This window comes from Vespa velutina, chromosome 2, assembly GCF_912470025.1.
Source record: "Vespa velutina chromosome 2, iVesVel2.1, whole genome shotgun sequence".
Lineage (NCBI taxonomy): Eukaryota > Metazoa > Arthropoda > Insecta > Hymenoptera > Vespidae > Vespa > Vespa velutina.
Window position 1 is genome coordinate 2,136,152 of NC_062189.1, and position 19,784 is coordinate 2,155,935.

The 19,784-nt window shown below is 28.4% G+C and overlaps 4 protein-coding genes across 17 annotated transcripts in view; 3 read left to right on the forward strand and 1 right to left on the reverse strand.

Moving 5' to 3' along the window:
• The first annotated feature begins 227 nt into the window (after positions 1-227).
• Positions 228-10,482, forward strand: LOC124957723 (la-related protein Larp4B). Of its 6 annotated transcripts, XM_047514947.1 has the most exons (12): positions 304-373; positions 1,935-2,023; positions 2,111-2,209; positions 2,282-2,477; positions 2,606-2,855; positions 2,999-3,139; positions 3,336-3,560; positions 3,715-3,860; positions 3,951-4,784; positions 6,911-7,115; positions 7,382-7,485; positions 7,630-10,482. In XM_047514947.1, the coding sequence occupies exons 3-11, from the start codon at positions 2,122-2,124 to the stop codon at positions 7,475-7,477; spliced, it is 2,181 nt and encodes a 726-aa protein (XP_047370903.1). In that variant the 5' UTR covers positions 304-373; positions 1,935-2,023; positions 2,111-2,121; the 3' UTR covers positions 7,478-7,485; positions 7,630-10,482. The 6 variants fall into 6 exon arrangements, with proteins under 6 accessions (XP_047370902.1, XP_047370904.1, XP_047370901.1 ...); XM_047514948.1 differs by lacking the exon at positions 1,935-2,023 and having other exon boundaries at positions 229-373; XM_047514944.1 differs by having other exon boundaries at positions 298-373; positions 2,111-2,477.
• Positions 10,483-12,209: 1,727 nt separating this feature from the next.
• LOC124946515 (nuclear cap-binding protein subunit 2) lies at positions 12,210-13,744 on the forward strand. 2 transcript variants are annotated; one of them, XM_047487278.1, is made up of 4 exons: positions 12,211-12,824; positions 12,910-13,230; positions 13,303-13,351; positions 13,579-13,744. In XM_047487278.1, the coding sequence occupies exons 1-4, from the start codon at positions 12,738-12,740 to the stop codon at positions 13,635-13,637; spliced, it is 516 nt and encodes a 171-aa protein (XP_047343234.1). In that variant the 5' UTR covers positions 12,211-12,737; the 3' UTR covers positions 13,638-13,744. The 2 variants fall into 2 exon arrangements, with proteins under 2 accessions (XP_047343235.1, XP_047343234.1); XM_047487279.1 differs by having other exon boundaries at positions 12,210-12,824; positions 13,303-13,744.
• Positions 13,745-14,481: 737 nt separating this feature from the next.
• On the reverse strand, positions 14,482-17,947 carry LOC124957608 (ras-like GTP-binding protein RhoL). 3 transcript variants are annotated; one of them, XM_047514640.1, is made up of 5 exons: positions 17,909-17,947; positions 15,390-15,530; positions 15,038-15,152; positions 14,804-14,921; positions 14,482-14,706 (listed from the first exon to the last, which is right to left on the reverse strand). In XM_047514640.1, the coding sequence occupies exons 2-5, from the start codon at positions 15,506-15,508 to the stop codon at positions 14,504-14,506; spliced, it is 555 nt and encodes a 184-aa protein (XP_047370596.1). In that variant the 5' UTR covers positions 15,509-15,530; positions 17,909-17,947; the 3' UTR covers positions 14,482-14,503. The 3 variants fall into 3 exon arrangements, with proteins under 3 accessions (XP_047370596.1, XP_047370595.1, XP_047370594.1); XM_047514639.1 differs by lacking the exon at positions 17,909-17,947 and adding an exon at positions 17,559-17,837; XM_047514638.1 differs by lacking the exon at positions 17,909-17,947 and adding an exon at positions 16,226-16,791.
• A 690-nt stretch (positions 17,948-18,637) lies between these two features.
• The window catches only part of LOC124957610 (probable nuclear transport factor 2), a 4,274-nt gene continuing 3,127 nt past the window's right edge, over positions 18,638-19,784 (forward strand). For 4 of the 6 annotated variants that reach the window (XM_047514646.1, XM_047514644.1, XM_047514643.1 and 1 more), the window contains exons 1-3: positions 18,638-18,953; positions 19,042-19,113; positions 19,379-19,477. In XM_047514646.1, the coding sequence (XP_047370602.1) occupies positions 18,846-18,953; positions 19,042-19,113; positions 19,379-19,477 (279 nt within the window). In that variant the 5' untranslated portion in view covers positions 18,638-18,845. The remainder of the gene's footprint in view (positions 18,954-19,041; positions 19,114-19,378; positions 19,478-19,784) is intronic. The other 2 variants (XR_007103675.1, XM_047514641.1) reach the window with 1 other exon arrangement.

Below are 19,784 nucleotides of genomic sequence, written 5' to 3' on the forward strand. Positions count from 1 at the left end.
AAAGAAAGAACGAATTATTAAACAAAAATTAATTGATAAAAAGTTTCTATCGAATGGTACGAAATAGAGTCTCATTTAAATATTACTTTTTACATTTAATTATAATTCGTATCTCGCGCCTCTATGATGTAATATAGACGTGGATAGAAGACGACGTAATATAAGAAATATCATCGTTTGAAATGAAAGAGTCGAATCACTTTAACTTTACCGGGGAAATTTTAGGATTTTATCGAAATAACCGATAGATATCACTTTCGTCGAACTACATACCAACGACCCATAATGCACTGAGCCACGGCATGTGCCTTTCTGTGTCAGCCATTTTGTAGTTTCCTTGAGAAATTGTGTGTTGAGTTGATTCTTCCTCTCGGTAAGAATTTTGTTAAATTGCCAATTGGCGTTAATCACATTTATCCAAATGATATAGAAGATAATAATAGGTTAGATATACGGGCTATAACGATTTTTTCATTTGTTAAAACGTGGAATAAGATTTCGTTTTTAGCACACAGAGTGTTCTGTGTGTGCTCACGGTACTTACATACCCGAGTATACGAAGCAGTAAACGAGCCTTCCTAAAGGCATTAAGTGATAAAGACACATGGAATTCAGAATTGTTTTACGATGAATAGTGATTTCGGTATTGATCTATGATATAAGAAAGTGTACTACTCGAATGATTACGATTCGTACATGCCTGCGTGCTCGTTCGCCCGGCCAGCATCTCACTCTATATTTGGCCAGTCGTCTCCAACATATTGCATATCTTGCCTTTTATAAATTTTTACTTTTTATGCCGCAAACTTTTCCGAAGAGCTATATCAAAAGGATACAATGTGACGTTCGAATCTATACGTGTGACAGTAGCATAGGAACTTTCAATAAGAGTTCAGAAATTTTAGCATGTGCTTACCTCTCCTCTACCTTACATTCTCTCTCTCTCTCTCTCTCTCTCTTTCTCTTTCTCTCTCTCTCTTTCTCTCTCTCTCTTTCTCTCTCTCTCTCTCACTCACACACGCACACACACACACACACACACACACCACTTTGCTTTGCAATTTGCAATCGTTTCGATGTCGCTTTATTCGTATTCTATCCCTTTTATAACATTAAATTCATTAGTAGTTAGTAATCTACTTTAGAAATTAAATATTTTATTAATGGTAACATTTTCGAAGTTGACATTTTCTTATACTTTCTGTCTCTCTCTCTCTCTCTCTCTCTCTCTCTCTGTCTGTCTCTCTTTCTCTCTCTCTCTTTATCTCTCTCTCTCTCTCTCTCTCTCTTCCCCTCCTCTCTCCCCCACTCCCCCCTTTCCTCGTTTCTCTCTACTATCTGGTCAGTGGAAGTACAATGTATGATGCAGCAGATGTTTAAGCAATTTGTTTTAAACTCATTTCTATATTAGTGACAATTGTATGTTATTAATCATAGAATTTTTAAAAATATTTAAATGAGATATTTTTTTTTTCAACGTTAACAATGTACTAGCTTTTTGCAATATTTCAATTCTTTTTAATACATGATGGTAGTGGCAATAATATTCAAGAGCTATAATAAGAAGTAATATAATACCTTAATTTAAAAAAAAAAAAAAAAAAAAAAAAAAAAATTATATTGCAAAATTATTTTATATAATATTATGTTTTATATAAATGTTTTATATATCTCCACATGTAAGTTCACTTTTAAGGTTATTTAAATACACACACACACACGCACATCCAAAATATAATTTCTATTGGAGTTTGTAATTAGAAATCTTTTCTTTGTTAATGATGTAATTATTACTTCTTTTTATTTTTCTTTTATATAATTTTTTTTTTCTTTTTTTTTTTTTTTTTCGACAAAATACATACTTCGTATATAACTCAACAAAGTACGTACTTTCCATATATAAATTATGAGATATTTGAAATCTTTTGTCGCAGTTTCCTTTATCGAGTAAAATTTTTACTGCAGACATATTAAGTAACCATTCGACCGCATTAAATAGATAAAAAAAAAGTGTATATATAATGTAAGTATTAAACAATTAATCTCAGTAGAATGTCATATAATTTTATTAGTTTATCTCTAGTACTAAACTATATCCTATTCTGTTTAGGGTACGTGTACATGAATGGGGACATTGGGAAGCTCCCACCAGGGGCGGTTTATCCGACCACCCCTGAAACTTTGGGTCCAGTTACGGTTGCGATTGAAAGTAATGCATCTAATATAGAATACAGCATCATGAATGGAGCACAAAGTGGAAATGAATTAACCCTTGATGCAGGTGTTAATCTATTGGAGCCTTCGTCGCAACATGCCGTAGGTATTGCAGGTGCAGTGGGATATAATCGTGTAGATGTTGCTACATTAGGTGATGTGTCAACTCCTCCAACCACGATGGCAGATCTGTCTGCTTCTGGCATACCTCTGGATCAACTCAAACAGATGCTCTCTTCACAGCTTGAATATTATTTTTCCAGGTATTGTGATCATATTTACTTTTTAATATTAATATTTTCAATTTATAATAATAAATAAATTATGTATCAATATGAATTATTCATTACTCGTATTAAATGATTTAATGTATTGTGGTAATGAATTATAGAGAGAATTTAGCCAATGATACATATTTATTATCGCAAATGGATAATGATCAATATGTACCCATATGGACAGTAGCTAATTTCAATCAAGTGAAGAAGTTAACAAAAGATATAAAGCTTATAACAGAAGTGTTAAGAGAGTCTCCAAATGTCCAAGTGGATGAAGAAGGTCAAAAAGTAAGACCTAATCATAAACGGTGTATTGTCATTTTGCGTGAAATACCTGATAGTACACCATTGGAAGAAGTTAAGGTTAGTCGTAATATAATGTTAATTTATCGCAATAAGTTTTGGATATTAATCTATAATTTTCTGTTGATCGATCCTTCCTATCATATATATATCAGATCTTTAGAAAGTTAGATTTAATGCTTCTCTGTGAACTGCAATTCTAGAATTTATTCTCTGGTGAAGGATGTCCAAGGTTTATTTCTTGTGAGTTTGCTCATAATAGCTCTTGGTATGTAACATTTGAATCTGATGAAGATGCTCAAAAGGCCTATAGGTTTTTACGTGAAGAAGTTCGAGAATTTCAGGTAAATTTTAACTTTTTTAACTATATCTCTATATGTAATTCTATATTCTCTCTCTTCTTCTTCTTCTTCTTCTTCTTCTTCTTTTTCTTCTTCTTCTTCTTCTTCTTTTTTCCCTCTAAATATTTGGACAAGAAAAATTTGTGTAATGATAATAAAGTAGGTAAAAATTTAACTATTATATACGCTTTTTAATCAGGGAAAGCCAATAATGGCTCGAATCAAAGCTAAACCAATGAATAGGTTACCAATACCTGTTGTTGCTGGAGTAGGTGGCATCAAAAATGGGTATAGAACTCCACCACCACCACCCGTTTATGATCCGAGTAGTTATACGGCTGGACAACAACGCTTCCTATATACAAACGGTACCACTATGCCACAAACTACTATGCCACCTTATGCTAATCAGGTTCATGTTTATGTGAGTATAAATAACTTCTATTGTATAAAGGAGTATAAATAAACGTATGTGTATATATATATATATATATATGTATAAAACTTTATAAGCTACTTTAGTAAATGTATATATATTTTCTTTTCTTTTCTTTTCTTGTTTTTTTATTTGTATTTAGCATCAACCTTTTTATCCTGCTGGGATGATGCCTTGGGGGCCAGCAAGTCCTGCTTATTTCGATATGTCCAGTGTTTTCACAATGAATCGAATTACCCCTCATAGTACATTTAAGCCTCATAATACAAGATATAATCCAAGACACAGGTAGAGTATAAATAAATATGTTATAGTAGATATATCAATTTATTTGTGAATAAATATTTATAGGTATATATTTATATGTTTAATATATAGAAATAAACAAAGAAATGGTCCTGAAAGAGGTTGTCCAATGGATAGTGGAGGTGGAATGGTACCTATAGGTCGTACATCACATCCTCCAATAAGCGGAGGACCAGTATCTTTGGCAACGCCATCTCCTACTTTTGCATCCAATTTACCTACGATAAAACCCTCTTCTGTTTCCTGTCAGAGCGGCACAAAGTTCCATTCCTCTCATGCAGGTCTGTCTACTGCGGAAATACAATATAACAGTAATCACTCAACAAAAGGGCCACAAGAAAACGATGTACAGACGTTGGAATCTGGAGTACAATATCCACGTCATCGTATACATCGCCGGACCAAAGATCAAGATACTATTTCCAAGGCTAACAACAATGCTTTACCGTCAATCAGGGAGTCCACTGTTAGCAGTAATAACAACACACAATACAATCGAGGGGTACAATTTGACTTGGAAGCTTCTGCTTTTCCCCCTCTTCCTGGCCTAGACGCCGACCTTACGAAAATCCATAATACATCTGTAGAAACTGTTAATAACGACAGTTCACAGTCACAAAATAGACTGTCAGATGTGGTAAAGGGAACAGCAAAACTAAAAAATATAAAGGAGAAAGATTCCGCGACTAATTATCAACAGTTGGCAAATAGCAGTAGGCCGGCGAGTCCTGGATCAAGCGCTGGTGGACATAACACTGGTTTATTAGAGGCTACCACTGGCTCTGGAGGTGCAAATACACCTGCTGTACCCACAGTCTCAATCTCCAATCCTTCTGCTAGCAACACTGACTCCACAGACATCGCCCTCAGCACCATCACCCTCACTCCTCCGTCGTCTCCCGATAAGTGAGTGTGCTTTATTTTTATATATATGTGTATGTACGCGCTATACATATATTCTCTATATTCTGTATATATATATATATATATATATATATATATACATATATACACATATACAGAATATATACAAATATATATAATATGCATATAACAAAGCGATCGTATTCGTGTTTACGCGTTAACACGGACGCTTTATTTGATCTTTTTTCTTAATAAAGAAAATTATAGTTCAATCACTGTGTGCAACTGTAAATTGTTGCCACTGATCGAGTCATCTTATGGATTTCGTATGTGTGCACTCATGCGTGTGTAGGCGCGATCTTAGCACGCACGTAACGTGCAATCAGTGGGTGGCTGTAGTAACGATATACGTCGCATGCGCATTCACACGTGACACACACAACTCTCTCACAGGCAGACGTGCGCGCGTGAGCGCATGAATAAGCGATACGAAATTGAAGTGTGCAAAACTGTCCTTATATGTTGGTTGATTTAGTGTTTTTTGTTGTTATATGGATGTAGTTATTTTTCCCATTTTTATTTTTTTATATTACATTGATAATCAAGAGACATTTCATTGTCTCGACATTATATTATATAACGCATAATCTTATTGCTTATAGATAGGAATTTATTACATTGCAAAATTACTTTCTTACTTATAAGGTTCCTGAAATTTTAAGATTGCAACATTATATATTATATATTAAATACATTTAAATATATATTATAATATCTTAAACAGAAAGCATATTAAGACTCAGGTGAATCATTCTTAAATTTATTTCTATTTCAATATATTGTGGTGGGTTAATTTCTAAACTGCATTCGGTAATGCAGTGCCATTACTTTTATTAAAAGATACATTTTTGTAGTGACTTTGTTTAAAGAAGTTTGCACAAATTTTATTAATGTTTCATGGCAGTTGCATTTTTTTTCTTTTCTTTTCTTTTCTTTTCTTTTTTTTTTTTCTTTTCTTTTCTTTTCTTTTTTTTTCTTTTCTTTTCTTTTTTCTTCTTTCTTTTCTTTGTTTTGTTAAATAAAATAATTGCATGGGAATTAAACATATGATGCATATAATCAACACATTTTTATAGAGCTCAGTAAAATACAGCGTTGTTGTAAAATTGTTGTTCTTAAATATTATCAGGAATTGGTATAGTTTGTAAATGTTCGTAAAAATTATTAAGTTCTTATACAATGAGTATATATCTTTTGTAAAAGTGTGTGAAGTACTTAAAAGATATTAAATAAAAGGCACATACAATTTGCATGAAAAAAGTATTTATTCAATTCAGTAAGGCAACTTTATATTAATTTTTTTTTTATCTTTCAAACTCTTCCGATTTAGTTTATTATAAATTCACACATTTTAAGTATTTCTATATATTTTTAATTGTTTTATTTACTTTGATAAACAAACGGAAAGTCAAGTTATACGTTCTATTTGTTCAATTTTTCTCTTTTATTTACTATTACCACCACAATTACTATCAACATCACCACTGTCACTGTCACTGCCGCTGGTGCCGGTATTAATAATATTATTATTACTATTATTATTTTTTTTATTTTATTATTATTATTATTATTATTATTATTATTATTATTATTGTTATTGTTATTATTATTATTATTTGACGATGATGATAATGATGATGTTGATAATTATAAAAATAATAATAATAATAATGATGATGATAATGTGAAAGGAATATTATCATTATTATTATTTACACTAGTGCTGGTCCTAGTGCAAATGTTTAATATTAGTATTATTAACATCATTATAATGTTGTTAATTATTCAGCTACAAGCTAATTCTAGAAGCATTTTAAAAGCGATCATAGTTTTTAATATAATATGTTATATCATTTTTTTTACACACATGAATATGAAAAAAAATAAATAACTATAGAATTTCATTGTCAGTGAAGGTAAATAAATGTACGTATATTGGTTCGCTAATAATGTGTTGCAAATTTTGCACAGACCTGTTCCCTTTTATAAGTAGTATATACTAATAACACTTTTGTGCATGATTTTTTAATTTGTGTTTGATTACTATTCTCTCTTCGTATTTATTGTAACAATATCTATGTATATATATTGTACTTATGCATGCTCAGGTATAGTTCTTTCTTACTGAAATGCACCGCTGACAGATCTATAAAGACTGATGACTTGAACATGATGAATGGTGTGGATGAGGCCATAACTACAAACACAAATGCAGCAGAAGAGTCTGATCCAGTGACCAGGTGCGCTTGTAACATCCCTACTGCCTCACAGAATTCTCAGTTACATACTGGAGTTACATCTGCCTTTCCTTTAGTAAGTATGTTTTTGTATGTTAAGTAGTAGCATTCTTCTCATTATCCATAAATTTGCTTTTACCATTATTCTTAATCTTAAAAGCCACACTCTCTTTCTGTATGCATCTAAATTAAATTTCTATATATAAATGGTAATAATTTAAAATATCTATGTTTTTTATAAAAAATATTTTATATATATATATATAAACAGCAAAATGTAACTTCTTAATTTCATTATTGCATTATTTTTTTTTTTTTTTCTTTTTTTTTTTTTTACCGTAGGATGTTACAAAGCCAAGCTATGCTCAAGTAGCACAACATTGTCGTGACTTACCTTGTACAAAACATAAAACAGATGAAAAAGATGGAAACATCTAAACTATTAAGTGAGTAATATTTTTATATATATATATATTTTTTTTTTTTTTTTATTAATTTTTTTTTTGTAGATATTTTTTATTTAGATTTAACACAATATGTATATAATGCATGAAAAAATTAAAAACAACATAACATTAGTATATTTACAGATACTGCTACAATGAATTTCAATATTTAGCTATATTATACCATTAATTTGGGTTGAGTGGATTGAATGCGCTACTGCTTTCATCCTAAAGTGGATGTGGTGGAAAATAAGAAAACTTTTTACATTGTACAGTGACTTTGCCTACAATGAATGTGTATTGATTAACTATGGATCATAAACAAATTATTTCGAGAGACAGCGATTACCCTACATTTAAGAGTTACGTTTACAGGCAGAACAACATGTTGCATAGAAGAATATTGTTATTGTTTTGGTTCTGTAATTTTGGAGGTACACATTTGTTAGCTTGTAAAAATATTAAGCTAATGTATTAATCTTTTAATTCCTTTCTCTCCTAACTTTTGCCCCCTCCCTATTCCCCGAATTGCCTACACACTTTCACAATACAGGGCCGTAACTGGGAAATATTGTCTTAGTGCCAAAAAACTTGCTATGCATACTTTTTAATAGATACTGACCTTTTTTTTTCTTTCTTTCTCCTTCTCTCTCTCTCTCCCCTCTCTTTTTATTTCTCTTTCTCTCTCCCTCTCTTTTTATTTCTCTTTCTCTTCCTCTCTCCCTCTCTCTCTCTCTCTCTCTCTTTTTATTTCTCTTTTTCACTCTCTCTCAATTAGCAACCATATCTTGGCAAAAATATAATGTTTTTCATATAACGCAAGCAACAGACTGAACCTTTGATATAGGTTTCTTAATCTTAGTTAATTGTATGTGTACATAATTGAGCGAAATATATTTTCCAGAATATTGATTATGTATATAAAGAGATAAACAGCCACACACAATAATAGACAATTTTTCAGTTCGTATTCTTTTTACTCAAATCTACTTCATTCATCTGTTTGTATAGTTATTCTGCTTTTAGCTAATATTCGCTTATTTATCTGCAGCTATGATTAAACATGTAAATATTTAATATATGAAGAACAAGAAAAAAAAATTAAAAATAAAAATAAAAACATTATCGAAGAATAAGTACTCTAGAATTTCAAAAAAAAAAAAAAAAAAAAAAAAAAAAAAATTATCGATTAAATAAATTATTAAACAAGGTATATATAAAGTAAGAAAAATAAAAAATTTAATTGTATTATGTAGCATCTTGCATAGAAAAACTCTGGAGTGCTTTTGGAAGTTTAGCTGAAATTAATGATTTTGTTTAATGATAAATCAAATTTATAACATGGGCAAATATATATAATGTGTATGTGTGGGAGCACTTGTTTTGATATTGCTAGATGTAAATAAAATTAAACTTGCAGTCGTTAATACGTGCAGTATTTTGAGTTAGATTATAATATTAAGCTATTTAGATAACATTGTTTGAGAGAACCATCCACATTAGAATGAAGATTGTATACGTTGGTGTGTTATATTTTCCATTTCAGAAGTTCGTTTTTATTTCAAGATTAGCGAGAGAGTAATGTTTTCACATTTTCTGTGAATACTTATATGTAATGGTACAAAATCATTAAATAAAATGATAGTCTCTAAAACATTAAGGAGGTAGAAATTTATAAGATAAAATCAAAACATTTTCTCTGCTGAGACATGTATTTGACACAATATATATTTACGTTAAAATATAAATTATAAAACAAATTTTGAAAATATAACATTCCATGGTGTTCCAAATACTTTCTAGTCTTTACTAGAGAAGCTTTAAGTGATTTATTCCAATTATAATCAGACACAGATTAATCTGAAGTTAATCGTTATCAATATTCTGGAATATATTATTCTGTTTCTATTGATCAAAAGAAACAACTGTTATAAAATATTGGAATACCTGATTACGGCACTGACTTTCCTTTTTGATGACACTGTTACGAGAGATAACATACCACGTAGAATAATGCTTATAAGCAAGTAATATAAGAAATATCAGAAAATGGTCTTTGAGCACACATTTAAGTGCCTCAAGTGTTGTGTATATTACAGGAGCTTGGCTTTAGATGTTATATGATTATATGTACCTATACATTATATAGTAAAGAGCGCATATGATATATTTGTTACTGATATGCGTACAGAAATTGAAGTAACGGATGCTGGAACAAAAAAAACCAATCTCCTAAATAATGAAGAATTATCAATGAGAATGAAACTGTATCTTAAGTTTACAATGCTGCCTTTTTTTTATATTTTAAATGATTAGGTACAATATTTAATATACAAAAACAAAAAAAAAAAAACACATTAATTGCCTGCGCTATAAAGTAAATTAATATAAGAATTATATCTGAGTTTGTATGTTGGTGCTTTAAAAAATTTTTGCTTTAGACAGAGAGCTCCATAACTTAACGACAATTGTATTCTGATGAGACACATTTGTAAGTAGCTCTATAGTCATTCGGGTTCCAAAACAACAACAATTGCAATAAATATTGGTGGTGTACGCGTATAGGTATTATATAAACCTTGTCATTGATGAATCCATAAACGCTTATTATTACTAAAAACTGCGATAAGTTGGAAGAGAGTACTTCGATCGTGATTTCTCTCTCTCTCTCTCTCTCTCTTTTCTTTATTTCTTTCTCTCTCTTTCTCTTTCTTTTTTCTTTCTTTCTCTCTCTCTCTCTTTCTCTCTCTCTCTCTCTCTCTCTCTCTCTTTCTCTCTTTTGAGATTAATTAATGTATAATTTGTGAACTGCACTGTTCAGTTAAAAAAGCATCTACTTCGATAAAGTATGTTAAATAAGTGTTTGGAATATTATCTGTAATATTTAATAAGGCAAAATATAAACATAAAAATATGATGAATTATTTCGTATTATCTACAGAGAAAAAAAATAAATTGTTACTTTTACTTTAAAAAAAACTTTGCGGCTGTTTTCATTATATCTATGTAGTAGTACACATATAGTTGATAAGCAAAGTGCAAAAATGAGATACAAGTTTATTTTCATGGAATTAGATTTACAAGTGAAAAGAAGTCATTTTTTTTTATAAACAGCTTAGGAATGGCTTCTTCGATATATATATATATATACATATATACATATATATATATACATACACACATATATACATACATATATATATCGATATATACGATAGATATATATATATAAACACACACACAATCATAAGGGGGTAAGCTTTCATAAATTTATCAATCACAAGGTTTACTAATATATATATGGAAAATATAAAGAAAAAAAATATTTGATGAACATTAATCGCATTTCTTAATATTTCTGAAATTTTAGAAAATTTGAATAACGTGGAGGTACCTTATCCTTTACTTTATGTATTATTCAGAAAACAATGTATATGGTGAATTATGTGTATGCATTGAATCTGTTTAAATGCCTGTAAAACATGACATGTGAAAATTTGGCGACATGTTTAACGAATATATTCGTAAAGAGTGCATGGAAATAATATCAGTTGCTCTCCTCTGTTGATATATTATATAAGCATATAAAATTAAAAGTGGGATATATCAGTGATATAACGTTACTTTGGATCTTATTGAATTATGATTATTCCTTGAAGGAGGAATGTCTGTTTATGGTGTAACAAAATTATGTCTGTGAGAAAACAATTATTCCATATAAAATAGAATGGAACAAAGGTTGGGATTTATATACGGTCAACGGTATAATAAAATCTTATAAGAATTCTATTTCATAGAAAGTACTATATATTAATTGTGTGGTACTTTGGAAAAAAAATCTTTTGGTAAACAGTTGTGAGATCAAATTATATGTGTAAGACATATTATAACTTTGTTCTCTCTTTAAATGACCCTGTTACAGTATTGTAACTGATAATTTTTTGTTATCTTGTATATCAAAATAAACTGTGATTAGATTCAAGTCCGACACATGAACACAACATAAATGTAACTCCATTTTATAGGCCGCAAGCCTATAGAAAGTCTGATTTTTTATCTGCAATGAAAATTTATGTACTATAATATGATCTATGACGTTTGTTTATTATTATGTAAAATGGACAGATTTCAAAATTAAATATTAATTACTGTTATCTACTTTATTTTTACTTTCACAAATTTAATCACACTTTATTGCATTGATCTTTTTTTAATACCTTCCATATGGATATAAATAAAATTTGGAATTATACAAAATAGGAAATATCAATCTACATTCGATATGTAATAATAAAATAGGTATGTATGTGGTATGAAAACACAGACAACCTATTGATCGATAAATATAAAATGAAAAGAAAAAGTTGGAGTTTATTTTATATTTTTACTTCGGGTAAAATATTTTTTATTTGTATCAATTTGATCTTTTCAGTAATTTCTATAATTATGTAAGCATTTCATTGTACAATTTTCGTATGTTTATGTGGATAGCATGCATCATGTTGAGGTAACTAATATTTTGAATAGAACAAAATGAAAATTTTCTAAATAAATGATTTTCCTATAGAAATAAACGCATAATATATATATATATATATATATATATATATATATATATATATATATATATATATATGTATATATATATATATATACATATACATACACACATATATGTATATAATAATAAGAATAATTAATAATTAAGTCTTATATTACTAATTGTAAATAAATACACTATTATAAAAGGAGACTCAAACTTACAAATCGAGTGTGCGCATATAATTCAAATATAGGTAAGTTAAATGAATTTTCATTTAAAAATTTGAATATGTCGAAAATGTATTAATTGCAATAATATAAGTTTATTTATACATGTAGATAATTTTCAGATTTAAGAAATTTTTTACGATGATGTAATACATACATAGGCATATACAGACACGTATATATGCGTACAATCTAACCTTTATTTAATATTATTGAGGTTTGTAATACTAAAAATTAATTAGTTAGAAAATTCGAAAAAAATAATTTGTAAAAACGGGAAACTATTTGTATTCAAATTCGATAGCCGATATAAATTGTCTTTTATATTGGTATCAATTGTCGTAGATTTTCATTTTGTAATTCTGAAAGGTGGTATCACTAATTTGACACTTCTAATTTGACGCTTCTGCGTTCTCTGAAGAGATTGTTGAATAATTTGTGAATGTGTTTCAAAAATTTACTGCAATAATATACTGAACTTTATGGTAAATATAATGGCTGTAGTGAAATTAAATGCATCTACTTCACCTTCCATTGAATTAAGTTCGTACAGAGATCAACATTTTAAGGTTCGTATTTGAAAGTTAACCTCTCTTTTCGTGATATTATTTATCTATATCAGGAAATTATACAGAAATTTTAATTAAATTGTAGGGATCTAGAGCAGAGCAAGATAGACTTCTTAGAAATTCTTCTACTTTATATGTTGGTAACCTCTCTTTTTATACTACAGAAGAACAAATATATGAATTGTTTTCCAAATGTGGAGATATCAGACGTATTATTATGGGATTAGATAAATATAAAAAAACTCCCTGTGGTTTTTGTTTCGTCGAATATTATCAAAGATCAGACGCAGAAAATTGTATGCGATATATTAATGGTACACGTCTTGACGATAGGATTATTCGAACAGACTGGGATGCTGGATTTATAGAAGGTAGACAATATGGACGTGGAAAGACAGGAGGACAAGTAATATGTTTTTTTATTGGTATATCAAATCTAATGTAATATGAATTATTAAACTGATTAATTGTATTCTAGGTAAGAGACGAGTATAGATCTGATTTTGATACCGGAAGAGGAGGTTATGGTAAGATAATTCAACAAAAAGTAACACCTCTCTCGGATGGTAATTTTGGACGGTGAAATAAAAATAGTCAGCATTATTCTAAGCTGTATTTATCTTTGTTCATGATCAAATCCAAAATACATATAAAATATATTTATAAAGATTTATCTTTATAATTGGTTACTTTTTTTTTTTTATTGATTACTTCTCTTTTATAATATTTCAATAGATATATATATAATTTTTAGTAAAAGGAGGAGAAACAAACATGGTAACATTGATGAGACATTTGCAGCCAACAATATAATATAATATGAACAAAGATATTATATTAAATTACTATTTATATATGAAAGCATAAAATTTGTAAAAAAAGAAAGTGAAAAAATGACGATGAATAAAGTATCTTATCATTATAATTATCATCATTCATTCATTCATTCATTTATAACTATGTATTATAAATAAATATAAATACAGTCACAATTCATTCATAAGTAAATAATAATTCATGTGAATCGATAAAATTACACAAGTTATATATGTAGTTATAATTTTTTTTTTTTTTTTCTTTTGTTATATATAAGAGACGTGTAAGAATATTATGAAAAGGATTTACAAAAATTTATATTAAAAAAAAAAAAAATAAAAATAAAAACAATGTTTAATAATCTACGATGAATTTATTAAATAAATTAAAGGAGAATTTATATGAGAATAAAACAAAATTTTTGTCGAACTACCTTATATACATATAAATATACAAAACATCTATCTCAACGCTTACACATAATGAGCGTTTAGTAGAGCTATTTTATAGTCAGGAAAAAGAAATATTTAGATCATTAGATCATCATAACAGAACATTTAAAATTATAAAGGACATTGTAACTCGAGATATAGTTTCTAATAAAAGAAATAAGAACCAAAAAAAAAGATAATGGTCGGGATTAACAAACGAACATTTTTATTTTTCGTTAGTTAATCTCAATAATGATAATTAAAAAATTTTTTCCTTGACAAAATTTTCATTGACAAATATACGTAATCGAGTATTCTACGTGGTACGCGATTGGTATTGGTAGAATGCATATTAGTTTGCTTGTGGATCATCGAATTATAAATCTAAATATAAATATAAATATATATAATTTTTTTTTTCTTTTTTGTTTATTAAAAAATATAACAGAGTTTCCTAGATGGCGGTTTTTTCAAAACCGCTCTAATAGCCTCTACGAAGACGTTTTCCAAGCCTTCCTGCTTTACAGCCGAACATTCGACGTATTTCGAAGCTTTGATTTTATTTTTCATTTTTTTACATTCCTGAGGAGTTATTATATCTAAACTGTCTTGATTTCTGAGATCGCTTTTAGTACCTAACGGTATACCGAAAAAAAGAACAAACGAGATTATAATATGACAAAAATCAATTTTTTGAAATTTAACAAAATAAAAATGTATGGTTAAACTTACCGACAAGAATTATCGGCACATGTGGGCAATGATGTTTTATCTCTGGATACCATTTACTCGCAACATTTTCATAAGAACTACGAGCACTGATCGAGAAACAAAGTAAAAAACAATCGGTCTGCAATGAAATATATTTTCCCATTAATTATGTTTCCTTTTTCCAAAATTCATCATTAATTATAATTAGAATGAATTAAATTAATTAATATAATTTATTCAAGAATAATAACTTACATTCGGATACGACAATGGTCGAAGACGTTCGTAATCTTCTTGACCAGCTGTATCCCAAAGCGTTATATCAAATTCTTGACTATCTAAACGAATAATATCTGCATAATTGTCGAAGCTAAACAAAAAATAATATTAATATAAAAATAGAATAATTTACAAAAAAAAAAAAAAAAAAGAAAAGAAAAAAGAAAACATACCAAAAAGCGGTATTGTAATTAAATATAAACGTATTGAAAACATATCTTTTGAAATTCTCATAAAAACCGCGCTCACATCGATCACACTTCTCTTACGCGCCAATTTTGAAATAATCGAATAATAATAATTATACATTATTGCATGTATTACTTACACGGTAGGCACATATTCTGTTGGAAACTTTTTCGTTGTATATGTAATAAGCATACATGTCTTTCCAACCATTCCATCTCCCACAGCAGTAATTTTTATTGGTTTATTCCGACGTGACATATTTCCGTTTGTTTTTTTTTTTCTATGACAAATTCAATTGTAAAATTTTCATAGAAAAAAAAAAATATTATTCTTAATGTATATAGTAAATTAAATACGAATTTTATATACGAATGATTTTAGTAGATGAATGAGAGTGAGATAGAGAGATAGAGAGAGAGAGAGAGAGAGAGAGAGAGAGAGAGCGAAAAGAAATTTTGTACGTTTTTCTTCGAAATTGTTATTATTAACAAAATAATAATAAAGTTTAATTTTTTAATAAATAAAAAAAATCTACGCATAAGAGAGGATATCGCCGCCATCTTTTATGCCGAAAACAGACGCATCCGGTAGAGTCTAACCAAAGAGTGCACCAAGGCTATATACCAAGCCGGCTGCTTGTTTCCTGCTCGTCGTATCGCATATCAATGAACATTGAAGTTGTTAGCCTTTTCATTTCTATTATATCGCCCGCGTAACAGTTAAAAACGTATGACTATAAAATAAGAAAGCTCTAAAAGAGAAAATTTTTAAATTGACCGCGTCTTTATCTTTTTTAATTTCTGATGAACGGTATATACATATATACATATATATGCATATGTATATATATATATATATATATACATATTCATATAAATATAAATATATAAATAAATAAATAAATATATATATATATATAACACAAAATGATGATGGAAGCATTCTCTTTTATAAAAGAAGACATGAAAATATTACCTCGAATCATAAGAGATGGAATACTTTGAACATAATTTCATAATTACTATATATGAATTTTAGAAATGCACTATATATAGTATGTATATATATATATATAATCGACGTTAGCGTCGATGTCACATCCTCTCGGTGACAGGATAAGGTATGGTCAGAGTGCGGTCGTTATCATATTCTCGTCCTGTCTCTCCCACTACATTTCAAAACTAAGAGAGAGAGAGAGAGAGAGAGAGAGAGAGAGAGAGAGAGAGAGAGAGAAAGAGAGAGAGAGAGAGAGATGACACGTCTCTCATATGTACAACATAAAATTATAAATTTGATAAGATTCAATTTCACAGAAGAAAAAGAATAAACAAAAATAAATAAATCACATTTATAACAAATTTTAAATAAACTCGTAACTGATAAATTCAGAGAGGAGGGAAGAGTCTGCCAGAAACCCCAACAATTGTTTTTTTTTCTCCGGTCTCTTCAATTTAATACTTATAACAAATTATTGCTTGTTTTTAATTGATTTTTTTTAGAATTTATTTATCTTTGAATTATTTTCAATGTTCCGAACACATTTCTTTGTAAAATCCACAACACTGCCACGTAACAAAATTATTTATTATATACCAGTTATCGGTTAAAAAAAAAACAAGATTAAATAAATAAAGTTGTTTTAATCAATTGAATAACTTTCCCCCAAAAAAACATTTACGATACGTTTCTACGTTATTTTGTGTGGACATTGTAAAAGGATAACGAAATGTAATCGACATATAAAATTAAACTTTTCAACGATTTATCTATCTCTATTCGGTTATCAAAAAAATTTTTACATAGCCTGATAAAATCTCTTGATAAAATATAACTGATAATATCACAAAGTGATATAAACGATATATATATATATATATATATATATATATTAGTGTTTAATAAGATTACTAAGATTATTAAGATTACATCATGTGCGAAAGATAATGAATAAAGGAATAACTACAAAAAAAAAAAAAAAAAAAAAAATTCGTACAATCGTGCAATAAGACATAACAATTATTTCGTACGAAACAATACAGTTTACAGGTTACATATTACAAATATGGTGTGGCGCCAATTTCATGTTCGTTCTTTCTTAATCCAATACCAACGCGCGTTGTGTGTACTTTCAATATAATGACGCACAAAAAATTTGACATATAATTTTAAAGAATATCGAATAATACGTTAAAAGACAATGATGATGATGATGATGATGATGATGATGATAATGAACAATGATCGATGACGACAACGTATAATGATAATGATAACAATAGAAAGGCGACGTAAAACAACGACGACGTACCTCTTTTCTTTTATCGTTTAATTTGCTCGATAAAACTATAAAATATTGTTTTATTTATTTATATTTTTTTATTTTTATATTTTTAATTAAACGATAATGACGACAACTACAATCGTACGTAAAGTTATCATCGTGTATATTCGTGTAATAAAAATAAATATTCAAACGTTATTCAAACACTCCGAAAAGAAGTAAACTTTTGAATAAAGAAAAAGAAGAACAACGATTAAAACACGTGCACATCTCGAGACGATGTATCGTCGACTGAAGAACGAATAAAGGATTAGGATCGGTACGCTCGATGAGGCGCTATTGACCAGCGATCTAACTTATGACGTTTTCATACTTACTATATTATATGTGTATATCTTTATGTTGTGTGTGTATATATTGACATATAAATTTATTTTATTAAAATTCCTTTTAAAATTTATTAGAATTACATATACAATAATAATCATAATTTCGATATTATCCTTTAAAATTCTTCAATTTTCGTATGTTTTTGATAAATAACAAAGCAAAGTCACTTGCTATCTTATAAGACGATAGATACTATTTACAACAATCAAAATATCATGTTTTGATAAACGATAGCGATAAGCTATTTAGCGTTTATAGACGTTATATATATCAGCGTTTATATACATCATATATATATATATATATATATATATATTATATATATGTACATATGTATATATATATATATATGTATATACACACATAAATATGTATACACTTGACATGATTAGCTTTTAAATATGCTCATCAATTGATTTTATGTTTATAATAAATTGAGCTAAAAGTGGCTCATAACAAAACTAACCTTATTTTTATATATCTATCGAATTAATTATACATGAAATTTTATAAATATATATATATATGAATTATTTATTTATTTCCTTAATATAAACATTGATAATGAGACTATACCTATTAGACTATTAAAAAATGTATTTGTAATGTAAAGGAAAGAATAGATGTGTACTCGAAATAGTTTTAATTCTCTGTTAATCCCGCAAGAGGGCAGACGCGCGAAAGACCCATGGACGTTCCTTCCGGTTTATCCAATTTTCTTTTAGTTCGATCTTTTAACACTCGAATTCCATCTTCCTTGCTTCCTGCTCGCTTATAACTGGCATGAGGGATGTCCGAAAATTTAACGTTATCATTAGTATAACATTTTTAAAAGATACTATACACGCAGTGCGATTGAACCAACAAACGGTTTACTTTGCTAATATTTTCTAGTGATCTTACAAAGACAATTGATTTGTCGTAATGGAGTTGAATCCATCTTATGAAGCAATCGGAAAAGGATTTGTACAGCAGTACTATGCGCTGTTCGATGATCCAGCTCAAAGACCAAATTTGATAAACATGTATAATGTAAGTTAAATTATTTTTTTGTCTTCCATTTTGATATTTATTATTTAAAATGTAATGGTAATGTAAGACTTAATTTGAAAACTTTTAGACCGAGACGTCTTTCATGACATTTGAAGGTTTCCAAATTCAAGGTGCCATTAAAATTATGGAGAAATTGACTGTGAGTATTACATTTTTGCAATAATATGCAATATTATATAAAAATGTGTTTTTTATTTGTGTATGTATATGTAATATGTATGTATGTATTCATGTATGCATATATGTGTATATATATGTATGTATGTATATTCTGTAATATATAAGAAAATTCTGTAATATATAAGATCAATTTTGAAAAGTTGAATTTTCAATAACTTTAACATCAAAGTCATATCAAATTATTAATCTCCAATTTTGATAAATTTCATATTTTATTTTTCTAGAGTCTGACATTTCAAAAAATCAATCGGATAATAACAGCGATTGATTCGCAGCCTATGTTTGATGGTGGTGTACTCATAAATGTTTTGGGGAGGCTGCAGGTAAGCAATTTGCAATAAGGTTTTTTTTCTCTATTATAATTTTAGTTATTAAAATGCTTTTGCCTATAGAAAGTGATTCTATTTAATTTTAATAAGGATTTGTTATATAATAGTAATAAAATTATACGCATTAATATTATTTCTATAATAAATGTTAATATTGATAATTATCTAGCCAAGATTTGGGCATGGGTTATATTATGCATTTTCTATATTTATTTTTTATTTATTTGTGATATGCCAGGTAGCTACGATATCTGTTCTATCCATGCCCATATCTAATTTAATATGCATGTGATTTAGGTAT